This window comes from Rhineura floridana, chromosome 18 (genome assembly GCF_030035675.1).
Source record: "Rhineura floridana isolate rRhiFlo1 chromosome 18, rRhiFlo1.hap2, whole genome shotgun sequence".
Taxonomy (NCBI): Eukaryota; Metazoa; Chordata; class Lepidosauria; order Squamata; family Rhineuridae; genus Rhineura; species Rhineura floridana.
Window position 1 is genome coordinate 29,775,921 of NC_084497.1, and position 17,447 is coordinate 29,793,367.

General features: G+C 55.1%; 1 protein-coding gene across 17 annotated transcripts in view; it reads left to right on the forward strand.

The window, feature by feature from the left end:
• Positions 1–17,447, forward strand: part of HSPG2 (heparan sulfate proteoglycan 2) — a 118,007-nt gene that overhangs the window by 32,582 nt on the left and 67,978 nt on the right. For 12 of the 17 annotated variants that reach the window (XM_061601682.1, XM_061601687.1, XM_061601684.1 and 9 more), the window contains exons 4-17: positions 1,754–1,837; positions 5,415–5,524; positions 6,484–6,542; positions 7,081–7,241; positions 7,340–7,378; positions 11,104–11,229; positions 11,390–11,515; positions 12,070–12,330; positions 12,858–12,977; positions 13,734–13,865; positions 14,628–14,772; positions 14,858–15,009; positions 16,255–16,401; positions 17,263–17,426. In XM_061601682.1, the coding sequence (XP_061457666.1) occupies positions 1,754–1,837; positions 5,415–5,524; positions 6,484–6,542; positions 7,081–7,241; positions 7,340–7,378; positions 11,104–11,229; positions 11,390–11,515; positions 12,070–12,330; positions 12,858–12,977; positions 13,734–13,865; positions 14,628–14,772; positions 14,858–15,009; positions 16,255–16,401; positions 17,263–17,426 (1,826 nt within the window). The remainder of the gene's footprint in view (positions 1–1,753; positions 1,838–5,414; positions 5,525–6,483; positions 6,543–7,080; positions 7,242–7,339; positions 7,379–11,103; positions 11,230–11,389; positions 11,516–12,069; positions 12,331–12,857; positions 12,978–13,733; positions 13,866–14,627; positions 14,773–14,857; positions 15,010–16,254; positions 16,402–17,262; positions 17,427–17,447) is intronic. The other 5 variants (XM_061601685.1, XM_061601697.1, XM_061601700.1 and 2 more) reach the window with 2 other exon arrangements.

The following is a 17,447-nucleotide window of genomic DNA, read 5'->3' on the forward strand; positions in this document are numbered from 1 at the left end:
ACCTCTGCTCACAAGTGAGGCTGCTGAGATGGTTTCTGTTGCCCAAAGTCTGAAAGAGCCTGGAGAGTATTGTTTTTAAGGGAGGGGGCATAACTCAGAGGCAGAACACCTGCTTTGCATGCAGAAGGTCCCAGGTTCAATCCCCAATGGCATCTTCAAATAAGGCTGGGAGAATCCTGCACTGGCTAATGAGTGGGAGGGGTAAAATCTTGCAGGGAGTAGGGGTGTACAGCCAAAAGGAGCAGAATTTAACCCCCTCTGATCAGCGGGGCCTAAATCCTGCTCAATTTGGCAGGATTCCGCACAAACCCTGTCCTAAACCCCTGCTAAAATGGAGGGGGAAGCCTTCGATTTAGTAGTGCCTTGTGAGGTGCTTTGAAGCCCAGACTTCAAAGCACCTTGCACCTGATGCCCTTGTGATGCCAGGTGAGTGACAGCTCTCAGATTTGGCCAGCGAAGCTGATCCTGATAAGGATCTAGCCTGTAGAGCCAAAAAGGTTCCCAAACTTGTCTAAAAAGGGGGCGGGGAGATCTGGGCCCAGATGCAGAAGGGGGCTGAGGTCATGTTGGTGCAACAACCCTGCACTGCCTCAGCCTGTTCCAGAATGTCTGGGCGTGGGCGCACACACACTTTATTTTAAGCATTTCCCCGCCTGTCGTCCCTTATTCTGACATTTGGGTTGGGGAAGCCCCAGACCGTCCCTGCGGCCACAAGACATGCCAAGGAGCGGCAGGTTCCATGGGGCAAGTCCCTTGGAGTTTGGGCTTCAGGACGGAGGTGGATTTTTCCCCTTATCTGTGTGCCAAGGGAGCCTGACAAGACTGGTGGGGAGGTCTGTAATCATCCCTACCTTGTTTTATTAAATAACAATGGCAGAACGTGTGTGGGTAGGTGAGATTGGCCTCCACACAGGCCTTCCTCCAAATGCACAAGACGTTGCCCCCTCCCCGCCGCCAGGGTCAGGTCTTTGGGGCACGTTGTGGGCCTCAAGTGTCTCCCTCAGGCATTCCCTGCAAGCCTGGCCTGCTTTAAGATCAGCCCAGTTCTGGCCGACAAGTGGATTCAAAGTTGCCTGTTTTTGTGTTCCAGGCACACAACTTGTGGGCTACTGAACTGTGCTCATTCTTAGCCTAAAATGACAGACCCCCTCTGCCTCCCTCCTGGCCCCTGCTTCCGCTGTTTCTGGCCTCGTCCCCCATTTCTGGAGGGGCTGGGGAGTGTGCGCGGTCGGGTGGGCGCTCTTGGAAGCAAGCCTCATTGGGGAGGAGAGCATCAGTCCCGGGGGGCAACAAGACAACCGGCCATGGGGCAACCAGCTCTCCTGGCTGGCCAAGGGGGGCAGTGGAGGCCATGCAGATGTGGAGCAGGGGCTGTGAGAGGGAGCTTTTGGGGGGCGCTTATAGCTGAAGGTAGTAGGCGGGTAGGATAGTAGCGTGCCCAGAATCCCCCTGGGATCTTTCTCCATTTGGCCCCTGTCCTTCCGCCCTTCCTTCCAAATTTTTCTCCTTCCTTCTATTTCAATAACCCAACAATCTCAATAAGCACATTTTCCATCCTTCCTTATGCTCATGGTTGGACACCACAACTCTGAATAACTCTGTCTCCCCATCTTCCCATCCTTCCTTCCAAATTTGTCTCTTCCCTTCCTTCCTTCCTTCCTTCCTTCCTTCCTTCCTTCCTTCCTTCCTTCCTTCCTTCCTTCCTTCCTTCCTTCCTTCCTTCCTTCCTTCCTTATTCTTCTCTTCACTGCAGACCTTCCACCTCCTCCTGCTGTGGGGCTCCCTCCCCCTGCAAGCATGACTGTCTCCGAGACACCAGATGATGACTCTCTGCTCAGTAAGTGGTCAGCCCCCCCCTTGCCAGGCATTGTGGGCTCCATGTGAGGAAAGCCAGAGACTTCAGTCCCCAGCAGTGTCTTCACGTAGGGCTGGGAAAAACCTGGAGAGCTGCTGCCAGTCAATGTAGACAATACTGAGCTAGATGGACCAGGGATCTGACTTAGAATAAGTTCCTATATTTTAAGGGAGGGGCTGTAGCTCAGTGGCAGAGCCCCTGCCTTGCAGGCAGAAGGTCCCAGGCTCATTCTCCGGCAGCGTCTCCAGGTAGGGCTGGGAATGTCCCGTCTGAAACCCTGGAGAGCTGCTGCCAGTCAGTGTAGACAATACTGGCCTAGATGGACCCCAAAGGTCTGACTCAGTATAAGGCGGCTTCCTCTGTTCCTATGTAAATGGCACCTTCCAGGCTGGCTCTTTGCTTCAGGGAAACATGGCTGGCAGGCTACCACCTGCTGCGTTGGAAATGAAGGTGAGGTTCCGGGGTCTTTTCCGGCAGCCCAGGCTCCCAGGGCCTTGAGCCTGCCTGCTCCTAAGGGTGGTGCAAGTGTGAAGAGTAGACATGCATGCTGCGGGCCAGTGAGTGGGAGGAGGCTGGGGCTGGTCTTGGCCTCCTTTGCAGCCTCTCCAAACTATCTCCAGTCGGATGCGATTCCAGCCCAGAACCCGTTGGGCGCCCGAGACTTCTCCGGGGAAATTAAGGAGTGGCTGGAACTGAGTAGCCTGTCGTCCAGGGCAAGGGGCACCCCTGGACACCTGCATGGTCATTACCCCCACACACCCTGCATTGCCCCACTGCGGCAGCACTGTGGGCCGCCCTGTGTGCAAGAGAGGGGCCAGGCCAGGCAGGCTGACTCAGCCAACAGGAAGGAGCCCGGGGGCTTCCTTACTCTGTGTGTGTGTGTGTCTCATTGTTCTGCTGTGCGGCTCAAAGTGATTTCCCCAGGCCCTGGCGAGGGAGGGAGCGAGCGAGAGGGAGCGAGGGCGCCTTAAAAGGAGCCAAAGTGGCAGTGCCGATTTTTATGGCTGGAGCAACTGCGGGACGGAGTGACACAGGGTGGGGATTGGGGGGTGCTGAGCCCGGCCGTTCCTCCTTGCCATGCAGGCAAATAAATCTCCCTGGTTTTCTGGCCAGCTCTGGCTCCGTCATCCTTGCCCTGCTTGCTTTGCCAGCCTACATGAGAGCAGAAGAAGAGCTCTGGGGCTGGGTCAGGTCAGTGCCCCATCCAGTCCGGCCTCCTGTCCTCCCCGTGGCCAACCAGAGACCCCAAAGGGAAGCCCCAAAGGGACCTGAGGGCAACAGCAACACTCTCCCCGCTTAGGATTCCCGGCAACTGGCATTCAGAGGCAGGCTGATTATGGAGGTGGAACATAGCCATTGGGGCTACTAACTGCCAATCGCTTATTGCTAGCCTCTCCCCCTTTCAGTCCCTCTCCCCCAGTCTGCAAGGGCCCCATCTTGCCAACCTCCCCACCCCCTGAGACTGCTTTGGCTGGACTGTGTGCGTGTCTGTGTTGCATCACGGCGGACTCTTTCCAGGCCTTGTGGCTGAGTCCGTCTTCCCTCCCAAGCCCACATCTGGCTCCCCAGATGTGCTCTGGGCCCTCTCCCAGCCTCATCCCCAGGCGGGCAGAACTGGGGCAGGGTCAGCCTTGACGGAGCTCACGGGAGACGGCAGAGCGAGCCTGCCCTGCCATGGGCTCGGGTGGACTCACCAAACCCGGCCCCCACCGCAACGGAAAGCTTCTGGCTCTCCTGCCTGCTCGCCTTCTCCCTTGCCTCAGCTGTGTTGCAGCTGGCCCAGCAGAAAGGAAGTGGCACTCTGCACGCGATCCGAGGAAGCCCTTTGCTTGACCATTCCTTCCCACATACCACAGTTTGACTTCTGGCACGAAAAGGTTCGAGAGGATAGATTAATCCCCTGGATGAACGCTGACAGTGGGAGCCCACTCCTGTTCACCTCCCCACAGAGCCTGGTGTGAAGGATTTGCACGTGGTCATGGCAGGCAGAGAGGGAGACTGGGGGGTAGGGCAGGCTTCAGGGTGAGAGAACGGCCCCTCCTCATCTCCCCCCCACCAAAATGTCCCCCACCCCAAAGGTTTGGGTATTAGAAAGTGCTGTTTGATCACAGGGGTATGGCACATTCTTTGGGGATGACTTTGCAGGCGGGTGGGGCCCTGGGCAGCGCTGCCAGATCACAGGGGCATGGCAGGCTATGGGGCCTGTGAATGGGGCCTTTGTGTGGGTCAGACAACAGGCCCCCCTGTGTGAACAGGCTGCGTTGGAGAGGGGCAAGCGCCCTGGCATCCTTTCCTGGGAGAGGAGGAGGAGGAGGAGGGGAGGATTTGCCCCGTGATGCTTCTGCAGCCAGTCTTGCCCAAATTAACCCCAAGATGGTGGTTAGGGAGGATGAAGCTACCAGTGGCTACTAGCTCACGTTGTGCTCTGTCTCGGAGTTGCTGTCTCGCTTTGGTCAAGTCCCTCGCTCTCTGCTGTCTGATCTGTGCGATGGGTGGGAGAGAGGCCATATGAAGCTGTCTTACCTCGCAGGGCTGCTGTGTGGCCAGCCACAAGAAGAATCGGGGAATACTTTTTTTTTTCATTGTAAGAAGTGCAGACTTAAATTGCCAAAGGCGTCCACACAGCGAAGACGAACGGCACCCAGCCTGGGGCGAGGCTGCTGTTCTTCCCGAGCAAAGCTGCCTCTCCTTCCAATTCCACTCCATGGAGGGCTGGGCCAGTCCGCTGCAGGCATGGATTTGGGCTCCCTCCAGCTGAGGAGGCACCTGCAGCAATGCAAACATTGACCGCCCCCCCCTTGTTGCTTGGCCAGCTTTGCAGCTGGGGCCTGGAGCCCCCACCGGCCAGTGATTCTGGCAGGCAGCCTATGTGAAATCTGGGGGTGAGGAGACAAAAATCCAGCGCCTTCTGTCTCTTCTCCTCCCTGCTCCCCCCCCCTTCGGGAAGGAGAGGTTCTCGGCCGGAGCCTGGGATCTGCATTCCTCTCTGAGGGAGGGGCTTTAATCTTCCCTCCTCTCCCTATCTAGAAAGGGTTTGTGAGCGTGTGTGGGAGGTCAGAAGAATGTCTCGTTAAAGCTATCGCTTGGCATCCTCCGTTTCGGGGTGGGGGGAGCTCAGTGGCATAGTTGGGTCCTTTTGTTTGAGACATACACACACACACACACACACTCGCATCCAAGCAATGTGCTGCGGTTAGTGCTTTGAAATCCTTCTTGGCACACACACCCCTGCAGTGTCCGCGGCTTCCATTTTGCATGTGCAGGAAGGCGTTCACGGGTGTCCGGCCTGAGTGAGCAGTCAGTGTCGGAGGGTGCCCACTCGCTTTCTCTGTCGCCACCTGACGGCCTTCACAGTTGGGTAGCCCGTATCCCAACGCATGCTTAGGTAGGGATTGTCGTTAGTAACTGCAGTCGTGACTGAGCAACCGAGGGGCGAGGCAGGGGGAAGGGGAAAGTCTTGTGCTGGATTAATTAACTGAATGAATGAATTATGCCAGATTAATTCATTAATTGCACTGACCTCCCTCCTCCTGTTCCTCCTCCACTATCTTCCCTCCAGTCTATTTCCGGGCCCTGGTGAATTTCACAAAGTCCATTGACTACAGCTCGCATCTAGACGATGTCAACTCAGAGGAGTTCCAGGACATCTCCAAAGCTGTGGTGGACACGGTGAGTCCCCTTGGGACATTGCTACCCTTCTCTGAACTTCTAAAGCCCTGTACGTTTGGCAGCCCGAAGATGAAAATAAGCATGCCATTGCCCCCAGTGTCTTAACATCTGCCGGAAAGTCCCCACTCCTTGTTCCGTCCTCCGTGGAGTTAAGAATGTCATCTGCCACGCAAACAGGGCCTTTTCGGTAGTGATCCCATAGGATGTGCTCCCCTGAGAATTCCCATCTCTGTTCTTAGCAGATCTTCTTTTGTAGAGTTGGGCTGCACCCCTACCATATATTTAAAGCGCATGCCTTCCCCCAAAGAATCTGGGGGAACTGTAGTTTGTTAAGGGTGTTGGGAATTGTAGCTCTGTGAAGGGTGAACTACAGTTCCCAGGGTTTTTTGGGGGGGGAAATAATGTGCTTTCAATGTATGGTGTGTATGCAGCCTTAATGAAAACACGTCATGTTTGGTGATGTGTGGAGAGACTCACTGCTCTGTATAACGTTAAATGCATTGTTTGACAATGTTGTAATCAAACCTGTTTTGTCATTTTATCCGTTTGTGTTATCTTAAAAGATTGTTTAGAAATATTGCACGTAGATAAATAAGTAAACTTTAAAATGAGCCACAAGCCGCCCTTTACAACAACTTGCTGCTCTCCAGCTGTTTTAGACTACAACTCCCAGCAGCCCCAGCTGATCATATAACCATGCTGGCTGGGGCTGATGGGAGTTGTAGTTCAAAACAGCTGGAGGGGACCAGGCTGAAGAAGGCTGCGTTGCGGCACAACAGGAGGTCTGGTGGCCCATCTTCGTTCTGGATGCAGTACGGCCCATCCTTCACCCCCAAAAATGTTGCCGCTGCAAAACTCTTTGAGGCCCACAGAGGCTGGCAGCCCAGGGGCGGGGCTCTCCTCTAGCTGCCATGGAGGGCTATCCAAGGCTCCTCTGTGATCACACTTTCTCTCCCCAGCTGGAGTCTGAATACTACAAGATCCCTGGTGAGCAGGTGGTCAGTGTGGTCTTCATCAAGTGAGTCTGGGTGTTGTTTCCAGGTTGCCACAGGGCAGAATCTGACCCCCACAGGGACTTGCATTGCAGATAGAAACTTGGACCCGGTGGTATGATATTCTGAGAGCAAGCAGTGGGTAGGGGTGGGGTGAAGAAAGACCTCAAGACCCCCCCCAAGAGCTGCTCCAATGTTTAGAACGGGTGGGGATCCCATCACTGCCTCTGCACTGGGACCATCTGGCTGCCAGGGCTGAATGGAGTGGGGAGTCCAGCAACATCCGGAAGGCCGCAGGTTCCCCATCCCTGTGTGAGACCATCACTTGCCTTTACTGCCCCCAGCTGTCTCCATCACAACTCTGCCTCCTTTTAGAAGAACTTGCCCCTGCATTTTCTTGTGGTGACAATGAGATCTGGTAGCTTGCTAAAAAAAATTTAAAACTAAACTAAAAATTGAGATGTTTTAGGAGTCCAACAATGTCATCACCAGAAAAGAGGGTTTGGGGTGGGACCCCTCCTTTTCCCAGCGTTTGCCGCCATTTCCTCCACTTCCGCCCTGCAGGGAGATCGACGACTACATCTTTGTGGAGCTGGACGTGGGCTCTGAGGGGAACCTGGACGAAAATCAGATCCGTGAGGTGCTTTTCTCAGTCATCGAGAGCGGCTCCATCGCCTCCTACGTCACCTCCACGTGGGGATTCCAGTTCCGGCGCTTGGGAGCAGGTAAACCAGACTGGAGCGTGTGTGTGTGTGTTAGATAAGGGGGGGAGTTTATTGTGGGAATGGGAGTTCCCCCCCATTAACTCTCTGTTTGCTTTCAGCCCAAACTCCACCTCCCCCCATTGCAATGGAGTCACCAGGTGAGTGTGGTGTCAGACAGGTGCAAGGAGACCTGGAGGCTCCTGGCTGGCAGCCTGGATAGAGAAAGAGGGGAGGAGAGGGGTGTGGGGCGGGGAGCCTTTACCTCTTGCTCAAGTCCAGGGAAGCTGGATCTGTCTAACACGCACGCACGCACGCACACACTCCCTGGCTCCACTCCACAACAGCTCCTTGGAATCCAAGCCAGAAGAAAAGAGCAGAGCTGGTTCTTGCTCCAGGGCTCAAGTTTCACCATCTGTGAGTTCTGGACAGCTTGATCTTACAGATTTATAATAGGGAGGTTTCAGAGCAACCCTCTGCAGCATCTCCCCCTTACACACACGCACCCCTACCCCACCCCTCCCCACCCCTCTTCCTGAGTTAAGACTGTCAGGAGAAACCACCTCGCACAGCAGCAGCAGGTTTCCCACAGTTGCCAAACTCGCGACCTCAGGCAGCCTTCCCATACCAGATGTTTTTGAACTATGACTCCCTGCAGCCAACGTGGCCAGTGGTCAGGGAGTTGGAGTCCAACAGTCTCTAGAGGGTGCCAGGTTGGGGAAGGCTGCACCAGGAAGGTCATCAGCAGGGCTTCAAGGCAACAGCCTTCCCCCTCTTGGTTGTCCCTGGCCCCTGATGTTCACATGTAGACTGTTCCTGTACATGGAGGTTTTGTTCTTAACTAGCATGGCTAATAAGAGCATAAAAAAGACCCCTGCTGGTTCAGACCAGAAGCCCAACTAGTCCAGCATCCTGTGCTCAGAGTTGCCAAAGAGATGCCCCGATGGGACACGGGGCTTGAGCGAACAGCAACGCTCCCCACTTGTGATCTCCACCTACTGGTATTCAGAGTCAGTCCGCCTCCGATAGTGGAGGGAGAACATAGCCATTGTGGCTGGTAGCCCCCAATACCCTTAACCTCTTCCATGACTTTGTCCAGCCCCCCCTTTCAACGCCATCCATTGCGGTGAAGCAGATCCCGTCTGTTGGATTGGCTGTTTGTGAAAACAGGCCTGCCAGTCAGGCGCAATGGCCAACCCTGGATCCCAGCGTCAGGAGGAAGATGTCTCTGAACCTTGCATATGTTTTCTTGTGTCCACACCCCCCGCACACGCACGCAGCAGACCAGTATCGACTGCCTTCCGTCTTCCCCGTTTCACAGCCCTTCGCAAGAGGGGAGCCTCCGGGTCACCTTGCACTGATCTGCTTGCCTTGTGCCGGGTGTGAGTGTGTCAGAGACTTTTGCTCCAGCGGTCGCTGTTCTGAGTCCCTCCCTGGATCGTGCCAAGTGGAACGGGAACCTCTTGTCCCAGCTGAGCTGCACCATGCACAACTGGGGCCTGCTGTCAGCGCGCTGCTTCCTGCTACTCCTGCGGGTGTGCGGTGTGCCGAGCCTGGCTTGTGGCAGCGTGGCGTGTTTGGGGAAGCGGCAGAGCCCCTCCTTTGCATGCAGAAGGTCCCGGTTCAATCCCGAGCAGCATCTCCAGATAGGGCTGGGAAAGGCTCCCTGTCCGAAACCTTGGAGAGCTGCTGCCAGTCAGTGTAGACAATACTGAGCTCAGTGTACCAATGGTCTGACTCGGGATAAGGCCCTTTCCTAGGTTCCTGCCAAGTGCTGTTGCCACTGAGCCGGCAGAACAAGGGCCAAGCCAAGAATCTTCTGGGTCGGCAGCTGGAGAGCGTTGACGGGTGATACCCCCCAATGGCCAAGGCCCAGGGCTTGACAGACACATGCCATTGGCCCAAGGCCAGGGGAGACGAGGCTTCTCCCTCCACCAGATTTGGGGACTGTTGGCAACAGCAGGTGGGTCTAGAGGGAGAAGCCAGAGGTAGCTCACAGTTGCTGCACAACTGTGTGGGCCGCTTCTGCCTGCCTGGAGGGACCCTTTGCCTGGTGACTGCTCGTGCTGCCTTGCAGACGAGCCAACCCCCCCCCATCCCTCCACCTGGGAGGTTCTGATCTTTTGCCCGTTAAGCCCAAGTGTTTTCATGTTTTTTTCCCAATCAAGAACCGAAAGCCAAGACGTTGGGTTACATCCAAGGCTAGTCCTACTCAGAGTAGGCCCATTGAAGTTATTGGACGTGGCTAACTGGGCTAGCGGATGCAGCCCGTTATGAGGGTGCAAGAATTGCCTTGAGCGTCCCCAAGCCTAAAGGCAGCTCAGCTGAACGCCTGTGTGGCGGAAGCCTGACCTCTTGGCCCGTGCTTGCAGCCCCCTAACCGTGTGCTGTGGGTTTTGGAGCGTGCCTGGCCCCTAACAAAGCCTGACGGGGTTCTGCTTCCCAGCATGGGAGGGGAGTGTGCTAGCAGAGGGGAGCAAGGCACAGAAGGAGGCAGAGTTGCTCGGCTGTGGGGCTGGTGCTCATTCGCAGCGTGGCGAATCTTCACCACCACGGTTGGGCAGAGCATGAGGGTACTTCTTTTATTTATGGTGACAACTTATATACCACTTGCTTGCAGTTGTCCGTTGTCCAAGAGAGGGCCCCTGTCACAAGGCAAGAGCTCCTTTGAGGGAAGGGTCCTTGCTCAGTGGCAGAGCACCTGCTTTACATGCAGAAGGCCCAGGGTTCAGACTCCAGCAGCATCTCCACGTAGCAGTGGGAAGGACCCCCTGCCTGAAATCCTGGAGAGCTGCTGTCGGTCAGTGTAGACAATACTAGCTAGATGGACTCGGGATAAGGCAGCCTCCTCTGTTCCTTGCAATGTGCCATGCCCCACTGGACCCCAAGAGATCAGTGAATGGGGTTGTCGGGGTTCAGTCCTAGCCATACCTCAGACCTGAGGAGCAGCCCCTGATGGCTGGGGTGAAGGGTGTAAGAACGGCTGTCTCCATCAAGGGTGGGCGCGCAACTCCAGCCACAGACCAGCTCAGAAATTAGCTCAGCAAAATAAACCATTGAACAAAAGCACCAAATGTGGGTGGGGGGAGGAACTCCTGTCAATTCCAAGCCCAGTCTGGACAGCCTTGGGCTTCTGGTGATATCTTCAGGCCCCCTGACAGGGTATGAATTCCGCCACATCAACTCTTACCCAGCTGGTGTGGTGGCAGCCAGGAGGAATGGAGGGGGAGGGAGGCAGGAGAGAGGGGAAGAGATTGCTTTCCCCACCATCATCATGTGACCCCTGCAACCGTTTAAATGAGCTTGGGGGGACAGAGGGGGAGGACTGCATTCAGAGCCACAAGAGACCTATCAAAGGGGTGGTGGCAACAGCATGGTGTGGTTTGCAAGTGTGCTAAATTTGTATTCTGAGCTGGATTATTGCAGCGTTGCTGTGACGTTGCTCATCTCCATGTGGGGAGGGCTCAAGAGTCGAGCCAGCTTCCCCCCACACACAATGAAGCCACATCACGCCTTACATTTAAAGCTCTACAACTCCGCTTTAAACAGTCATGGCTTCCCCCACAAAGAACCCTGGGAACTGTAGTTTGCTGAGAGGAATTTTTGGGAGACCCCTGTTCCCCTCGCAGAACTCCAGTTCCCCGACTTCCCTGGGAAGAGGGGTTGACTGTTAAGCCACTCTGGGAACTGTGGGACTGTAAGAGGAATAGGGGGTCTCCTGACAACTCTTAGCAAACTACAGTTCCCAGGATGCTCTGGAGAGAAGTCAGGGCTGTTTATAAAAGCGGTACCTTCGCGCTTTAAATGCAAGGTGTGGATGCGACCACTCACACACGCTTCATGCCTCACTCCGTGTAGTGGCCCTGATCCCCACATCTGCTTTCAGTCACCCCAGTTGTGCGTGCCTGCACCGCCGAGGAGTTCAAGTGCCGTAGCGGGGAATGCATCACCAGGGAGTTCCTTTGTGACCGGCGACCAGATTGCCGTGACATATCAGACGAGCTGGACTGCGGTGAGCATGAATGTGGCTGGAAGGGGGGGGGTCGGGGTGAGGGTGGTGCAAGGGGTGCAAGGAGCAGAGAATTCACAAGTGGCCAGCATCTCTCCCCCTGCTTTCTTCCCCCAGAGTGTGGGGTTCACCCTCTTTTCTTTCCCCCTGCCTCACCCCACAGCTGAGCCAACTCCCCCCGAGTGTGCTGAAGAGGAGTTTGCCTGTGACAGCGGAGAATGCATCCACCTGGAGGGCCACTGCGACGGACACCCCGACTGCGGGGACGCCTCCGACGAGGATGGCTGCGGTGAGGGGCAGGAGGGAGGGGCAGGCCCTGGTGGAAGCTGACGCTGCCCCTCTTTTGAAACCTGGTTTTGGAGGGTGGTATCCCAAGCCGGCCCTCCTTAGAGCAGACCCGTTGAAGTCAATAGGCACAACTAACTTTGGCCCAGTAATTTCGACAGGCTGTGGGTAGAGCCATGGAAATTAATGTGAGAATAGGATGCCACACTGGCTTGGTCTGGCTGCCAGGCTCTGGTGTCATATTAAGGGCCCGGTGCTGATGAGACTCGCAATAGAAGGCAGTCGTTCTGGGAAAGGGAGGAGGGGCGGGGAGGCAGCACCCCTTCCCCAGTGGTGAACTGCTGAGGTGAGGCACAAGCGCTGAAGTTGGGGTTTTTATAAGGCCTGGTGGTCAGGGGTTTGTCTGCGTGGGCCTGGGCTTACGGGTGGTTTGGGGCATCAGAGGTAAGGGGGCTGGAGCCCACTGGGAACCCCCCATTGGAGGCTCTCCTGCTCTCTGACCATCCTCCACCACTAGGCCTGGTTCCCCCTGACACTTCCTGTTCTCCCCTTCTGAAGATATTACAACTCCTCGGCCACCAGTCACCTCTGCACGGCCAGGCACCACCCGGATCCCCGCCACCACGCCACCGGTGACCACCCGCCGAGTCCCGGTCACATCTCCTCCTCGGGTCGTCTCCATCAAGCCTTCGCTGTCCCCGGAGCTGCGCCCGTGCCGGAGGGATGAGGCCGTCTGCTCCAACAAGCAGTGCATTCCTCGGGACTACATCTGCGACGGTGAGAGGGATTGCCACGATGGAAGTGACGAGCTCAACTGCGGTGAGTCCCTGTTGCGGAGGCTGCAGCAGCTTAGGAAGCAGCCTTCAGCTGAGTCAGGCCACTGGTCCATCTGGTTCAGTATTGCCTACACTGACTGGCAGTGCCTCTCCAGGGTTTCAGGGAGGGGACCTGCCCATCCCTACCTGGGACCTTCTGCAAGCAAATCATACTCTGTACTGCTGAGCGAAGATCGTTCACTATAGTGAATCAGACCTTGGAGCCATCTAGTTTAGTATTGTCAGTGCTGACTGGCAGCAGTGATCCAGGTTTTCAAGCAGGGGGCATTCCCAGCCCTACCTGGAGACGCTGGGGATCGAACCTGGAACCTTCTGCATGCAAAGCAGGTGCTCTGAGCCGCAGCTTATCAGTGGAGAGATTCAGCGTCAGCCTGGTGGGCAGCTAGGGACTAGCTCAGCTATCCCTTTGGTCAGGATTGCCATTCCATGGGGCAAAGGAGGGCCTGTGGAAAGAGGGGAGATCCTGCAAGCAGTGCCAGCTTGTTAATCCTCTCTCGCTTTCCCGGACAGGCACCCCCAGCCCCTGTGAGCCCAATGAGTTCAAGTGCCGGAACGGGCACTGCGCCCTCAAACTCTGGCGGTGTGATGGCGACAACGATTGTACGGATGGTTCGGACGAGCTGAATTGCCGTAAGCATTTCGGAGCACTGCTGAGTTTTCCCTCAGGGTAGTTTACAAAAGCCAAAACCTGTTGGGTTCTAGCCAGCTAAGTCCTGCTCAGAGTAGACCCATTGGAATGAATGAAGCTAAGTTTGTCACGTTCACTCAGTTCAGTGGGTCTACTCTGAGTAAGACTATAGCATTGGATCCAGCCCATTATAAAGTACAAGAATATTCCATTAAAAACAACAAAAATGATCAAACCAAGACGGGCTCAGCAGATAAAGACATCAGAGAGGAAATTACCTTCCCAGTTGCAGGAAGAGTCTGCAGGAATAAAGAAGTTTTCATAATCCGGTGAAACTCAGCAATGGGGAGGGGTTCAGATGAGCTTCACGGGGCAAAGCATTCCATAGTTTGGGTGCTACCACTGAAAAGGCCCTTACACCTCTGTCATAGCTGAGAATGGGAACCGAGAGAGACCACTGCTCTACAGGCACCTGGAAGATCTGTATGAGACCCGGCACCTGCTCTCGTCTGGCACCTGTGGCTGTTCAGATTTGGAAGGGTCTGGCTGGTTTATGCCAGCCTTAGCTGAGGCTGATGGGAGCTGTAGTCCAAAACAGCTGAAGGGCACCACGTTGGGGAAGGCTGGTCTATGCAAGCAAAAGTTGGAATCCTTTTCTGGATGGGCTGCGGGTAGGCCATTAGGGCTGGGCATGCCCCGTTTTTCCATGTCAGATGCCCACTAATGCTCCTCTTCCCTCCTCACCCACCACTCCACAGCCACAAAGGGCCCCGGGGACACGTGTGCCCCCGACCAGTTCATCTGCGTGTCTAGCCGCACTTGCATCCCAGCAAGCTACCAGTGCGATGACGAGGCGGATTGTGAGGATCGCTCGGACGAGATTGGCTGCAGTGAGTGCAATGGGGAGCCAGAAGGGCATGTGGGGGAGGGTGGGCAAGATGGAGGGGGGTGGCGTTTTGAAGTGGTTGCTGTAACTGCTGGGAGGTGAATGCTTTTGTGTGTTGTGGCCAGGGGGTGGGGTTGTCTCATCAACTGCTCCGAAGAATAGTCATGCTGGATCATACTGATGTAGGCCCCTCTACCCCAGCGTTCTGTTCCCAACAGAGGGCAGCTAGATTTCCCCAGTAAGGCATAGGAAGCTGCGTTGTTCTGGGTCAGACATTTCTGCGTGCAAAGCAGCTGCTCTGCCTCTGAACTATGTCCCTTTCCTTAACAATAAAGCAAGCTTGTAGTCCTCTTAGTTCTGAATAAAGGACTGATTTAAATAAGAAGCTTCTTTGTCCCAAGTCAGACTCTTGGTCCATCTAGCCTAGGATTGTCAACCCTGACTGGCAGCAGCTCTCCAGGTTTTCAGACAGGGTGTCTTTCCCAGCCCTACCTGGTGACGCTGCCAGGGATCGAACCTGGGAGCTTCTGCATGCAAAGCAGGTGATCTCTAACTGAGGTTTGGTCTTTCCGCTAAGATTCCAGTCCTCGTGGTTCATCGCACAAGGCTGTGCGCCCTAATCAAAGCCAGAGGTTGCATTTGCATGCTGTGGCAATGAGTTCCATAGTCTTGTGTGTGTGTGTGTGTGTGTGTGTGTGTGAGAGAGAGAGAGAGAGAGAGAGAGAGAGAGAGAGAGAGTTTTTCCTCATTCTTGTCCTCCCTGCAGCCCCTCCGCAGGTCATCACGCCCCCAGAGGAGTCCATCCAGGCCACCACTGGGGAGACAGTCCGGTTCACCTGTGTGGCTGTCGGCGTGCCCACCCCCATCATCACGTGGAGGCTCAATTGGGGCCACATCCCAAGCAGCCGCAGGTAAGACGGCGGTCCAGGCAGGCACCTCTCCCGTCCGCCTTCTTCCAGGGCCTTTGGGATACTCACACTCTCCATCTGCCCGCAGGGTGTCCATCACTAGCGAGAATGGACGCGGGACGCTCATCATCCAGGGCGTGAAGGAGGCCGACCAGGGAGCCTACACCTGTGAGGCCATCAACGCCCGCGGGATGGTGTTCGGGATCCCTGACGGCGTGTTGAGCCTCACTCCTGGCCAAGGTAAGCTGGAAGAGGGGGAGGTGTGGAGCGGGCACTTTTGGCAGGCACGGACCTATTAAGGCTGTCAGTGGCTACTATCCACGATAGCTGCGCTCCGCCTCCATTGCCAGAGGCAGCATGCCTCAGAATGCCAGCTGCTGGAAAGCGCAGGAGGGGAGAGTTGCTGTTGTGCTCAGGTCCTGCTTGCAGGCTTCCCTTTGGGGCATCTGGTTGCCCACTGTGACTAGATGGGCTCCCTTTGGCCTGATCCAGATGCCAGGCTCTTCTTAGGGTCAATTGGCATATCTGTCAGTGAAGGCTGATCCATTAGAGCACCAGTCTTACCTACTTACAAGTGGCCTTGCCTATCAGCTGCTGCTGCCACCTCAGTCTCAGTGTTGGCCCTTGCAGGGAGGAGGAGGAAGAGGATGGAGAGAAGGCTCTGTCTGTCATTGGCTCTGGCTCAGCCAATCATTGGCTCTGGGTCCACCTTCTGTTGGGCTGCCTGCCTTCCGCCCCACCAGTTTCACTTCTATCTATCTATCTATCTATCTATCTATCTATCTATCTATCTATCTATCTATCTATCTATCTATCTATCTATCTATCTATCTATCTATCTAATGCCTTGCCCTTTCTCCAAGAAGCTCAAGGTGATGCTGTTGTTTACATTTTATGTCTCTTCTCCACATAAATATGTTCCAAGTGGTTCACAACAGTGCCACAATGTTGCAAATTGGTACCTTTTGGCAATAACAATGAAACATTAAATCACTTCAGGAGCGTAACAATCCAGCAAATAACTCCGTTTGATTACATGAACATTGCAACATTTTAAATCTGTTGTAAAACTAGCTGCCAACGTAAACGTATCCGTTTAATGACAAATTTGAGAAACGTTCCAGTGCAATTATGGGTCAGCAATAATATGAGCAGCAGCTGCTAGATGGATGAGAAAGAAGGTGCTTTTATCAACCAGCCTTGGGGGTGTAATCTGAGCCAGCCTCAACCCCAGGACTTATTTTCAAAGCAACTGCTCAGACTTGGAGCACCTGAGGAAGAGTAATAAAAATCGTAGTGCCCCTGAGCATGTCCAAAGTACAGGGTTTTTTAAATTGTGCCTAGAAGAACAAACCCACACAGGTCTGAGGTAGCTGGCAGGGACACCCTGAGTGAGTTGGTTCTTTTGTAGAAAAGCATAAACAGGCTGAACTTTAGGGGAGCGCCTTTGATCTCTTGACTCCCGTCTCCTTCGCCTACGCCCAGGGCCTTGCCCCGAAGGACACTTCCACATTGAGAGGCCCTCCAAGTGCCTGCCTTGCTTCTGCTTCGGGGTTACCAAAGCTTGCCGCAGCACCAGCCGCCACCGCCACCAGATCCACCTGCGTTTCGACACACCCAATGACTACAAAGGTAAGGCGGCGGGTTGAGGAAGCGGGGGACCCCGGCCACTTCAGCCCTAAGGAGGGAGGCCCTGAGGGCAGGGGGAGCTCTTTGCAATGTTGCTCTTGTAACAGCAGCAGCAGCAGTAATAATAATAATATTGAAGTAAGTGGTGGGTAGGACTTTGCAGTTACAGAGCTTTGCAATTATCATCCTAAGAGGAAGGCTTGCTGCAGGCAGTGGGGAGGTCTTCTTGTAGTAGTATTGTTGTTGTTGTGTTGTTGTTTTATTATTGTTTTATTATTATTATTATTATTGCTGCTGCTGCTGCTGCAAGTGATGGGGAGGTCTTTGCAGACTGTGCTGAGCAGGTCTTGGCGTTCTCGTTGGTGCCCACACCACCTGGCAGAGCTTTTTTGCTGACCTGGCCTGGCCAAAGAGAGCGATGCGCGTGCGTGCCGGCAGATGAAGCGGATCCAAGCTGTGCAGGGGCTCAGCTTGCCCTGATCCTGTGAACTGGAGATAGCAGAGGTGGAAGCCGGGGCCCTAAAGCACATGCTCTGCTGCTGAGCTTTGCCCCCCCCTCGCAACTTGAGGGAGGGTCTCAGGGAGAGAAGGGTCTTTCCCCACTGCTTGCCACCTGATCCTTTTTTTACGGGGAGATGCCAGGGATTGAACATGGAGGTCTTCTGCCGCTGAGTGCCGGTCCCTTCAGGAGAAGAGAAGGGCCCATTTTGGTTTAGGCCAAGGCAACATAGAGCACTTGAGAACAATGCCTCTGAGCATGAGCAAAGTGCTGAGTGACACAGCCTTCCTGGGAGAGCCGTGGCAAAACTCTGCCATTCTTGTGTTGCTTCCCCTGTGTCATTTCTGCCCCACCCCCTTTCTCAGGTGTGAATGTGACGACGCCCTCCCAGCCTGGCACCCTACCCCTCTCCTCAACGCAGCTGCAGATCGACCCCGGCTTGCAGGAGTTCCAGCTGGTGGACCTCTTTCGGCGCTTCCTGGCCCACGACTCTTTCTGGACACTCCCCAGACAGTTCCTGGGGAACAAGGTGAGGAACGTCGGAGGCTGC